At 49.5% G+C, this 2,500-nt stretch overlaps 1 protein-coding gene across 4 annotated transcripts in view; it reads left to right on the top strand.

The window, feature by feature from the left end:
* ephb4b (eph receptor B4b) overlaps positions 1 to 2,500 on the top strand; it is a 22,275-nt gene that overhangs the window by 9,316 nt on the left and 10,459 nt on the right. For all 4 annotated transcript variants that reach the window (XM_069177134.1, XM_069177144.1, XM_069177135.1 and 1 more), the window contains 3 exons: positions 1 to 50; positions 2,067 to 2,222; positions 2,400 to 2,500. The exon at positions 1 to 50 is cut by the window's left edge and continues 113 nt beyond it; the exon at positions 2,400 to 2,500 is cut by the window's right edge and continues 39 nt beyond it. In XM_069177134.1, coding sequence (XP_069033235.1) covers positions 1 to 50; positions 2,067 to 2,222; positions 2,400 to 2,500 — 307 coding nt within the window. The remainder of the gene's footprint in view (positions 51 to 2,066; positions 2,223 to 2,399) is intronic.

Raw genomic sequence — 2,500 nt, forward strand, 5'->3', positions numbered from 1 at the left:
CGCCTGTCGCCCTGGATACGAGGCGGGCGACATCGACATACGCTGCCGAGGTGAGACAGGATGTGTCCTTCAAAATAAAAGCATCTACATCCGTTTACAAACAGGAAAAACACACCCTTTCAAAATAAGGCCGGGGGAGGGAAGTTTAAATGAAGCGTTAAATAATATAAAAACAATGAGATGATTTATAAATCTCATAAACTTTAATATTTAATATAAAACAGATCAAAGAACAAATCAAATGTTGAAACTGAGACATTTATTGTTTTATAAAAATATCTTCTCATGTTGAATCTGATGTCAGCAACACATCTCTATAAAGTTGTTCCAGGATCATGTTCACCACTGAGCTGCATCAACTCTTCTTTTAACAACAGGAAACCTTTGGGAACTGAGGAGACCAGTTGCTGGAGTTTTGAAAGTGAAATGTGGTCCCATTCTTGCCTGATAGAGGATTTCAGCTGCTCAACAGTTCAGGGTCTCCTTTGTTGTTCATGTCCTGATGCTCCAGATGTTTTCAATGATTGACAGGTCTGGACTGCAGGAGGCCAGTTTATCAGCGGACTCTTCTACTAGAGAACCATGCTGTTGGAATACGTGCAGAATGTGTTTGGACGTTGTTCTGCTGAAATAAACAAGACCTTCCCTGAAAGAGACGTTGTCTGGATGGCAGCATATGTTGCTCCAAAACCTGAATATATCATTCAGCATTAATGCTTCCTTCCAGATGTTCAAGCTACCCATGCCATGTGCACTAATGCATCCTGTACCATCACAGATGCTGGCTTTAGAACTGAGCTGATAACAAGCTGGATGGTCCCTCTCCTCTTTAACCTGGAGGATGCAGTGTTCATGATTTCCAAACAGAATCTCAGATTGTGATCCATCATCCGGACGGTTTTCATCATGTGACATGTTGTCGGCGGTCTGTTTCATCAGATCTGAGTGGACGTGTTTGACGGTTTGTTGATGTTGTTGGCATCCTGACTGAAGCAGGTCGTGTTCAGCCTTTGTCACGTGTTTCCTGCTCCGTGTTGAGAGCAGCGCAGGACGAGGAGGCGACAGACAGGTCAGTCGTCGAAGCTTCCTGTTATTCTCTGCGAGGTCAGAGGTCAACTGACTGTGACCAGGAAGTGCTGCGGCGGCAGCAGCCGAGGTTTGCCTCTAAAGGGGAGGGGCTAAGTAAAGGCTGAGAGAAGAGGTCAGAGGTCAACTGCTGCTAAAGCTGCCAGAGTGCATGTGTGAGCTTGGCAGGGGACGCCGTTGATGACATCACGGCAGCACTTTCCACATCCTGTTAAAGCCAAGGTCACTTCCTGTCTATTATTGTCTGAGGCTCCACCCTCCAGTCCAGTTTCAGATTTATGACTCAGAACCAGCAGGTCACCATGGAAACCTGTCAGATCTTTCAGCTCAGTCGTCCTGCAGCTCGGATCAGACCACCTCATATAGAACCAGAACCAGACAGAACCAGAAACAAACAGTTCTTGTTGTTGGGCTCTGAGCAGCGGATCGATCCACATCACTCAATCAGAGGATCAGAACTACGGACAGGAAGTGACCTCAACAGGGATCCATTCTGAACCAGACCATCAGGCGCCAGGGGGCGGAGCTAGACCGAGGAAACAACATGGGTCCACCCATTCTGTTCTTCCTTCCTTTCTGTCCTCTCTTTCCCTCTGCAACCATCTGGTACCCAATGGAACTATCTGGCACCCTGTGGAGCCATCTGGTACCCTGTGGAGCCGTCTGGTACCCTGTGGAACTATCTGGTAACGTGTGGAACCATCTGGTACCCTGTGGAACCATCTGGTAATGGGTGGAACCATCTGGTACCCTGTGGAGCCATCTGGTACCCTGTCGAACTATCTGGTAACGTGTGGAACCATCTGGTACCCTGTGGCACTATCTGCAGGGATGATATATCTCATCTCATCTGGAACACCTTTGGATTCTCCAGGCTAGTTCCTGGTTAGGGGGCGGGGCTAACTGCTCAACCTGCTGCCACCCAGACTGGGCGGAGTTTCAGATGCTAATGCTAATGCTAACCCTGTGTTTCCCTCCAGCCTGTCCGTCGGGGCAGTTTAAGGCGGGGTCAGGACCTGGTGGGTGTAACCCGTGTCCAGCCAATAGCAACACACTGATCCCAGGCTCCGCCTACTGTCTGTGTCACCATGGTTACCATCGAGCCGACTCCGACCCACCGCACGCCGCCTGCACACGTAAGACCGTCTTCTTTTGTTCTTCTGATTTCTGAGTCCGACATCTCCCATCATGCACCTGGACTGTTTCATCACAGACCCGATGAAAATACAGACACACTCAGATCGACACTCAGAGATACACAAACACAAATATACAGGGAACTCCTCATCACTCAGTGACCTCTGACCCCACAGGCCCTCCCTCATCCCCCCGCTCCCCCGTCAGTCAGATCAACGACACCATGGTGACCCTGGAGTGGAGCGAGCCGCTGGACCGAGGAGGACGGGGAGACCTC

The sequence above is a fragment of the Embiotoca jacksoni genome, unplaced genomic scaffold (assembly GCF_022577435.1).
Source record: "Embiotoca jacksoni isolate LCO1_2020_lvr unplaced genomic scaffold, fEmbJac1.0.p SCAF_107, whole genome shotgun sequence".
Classification (NCBI taxonomy): domain Eukaryota; kingdom Metazoa; phylum Chordata; class Actinopteri; family Embiotocidae; genus Embiotoca; species Embiotoca jacksoni.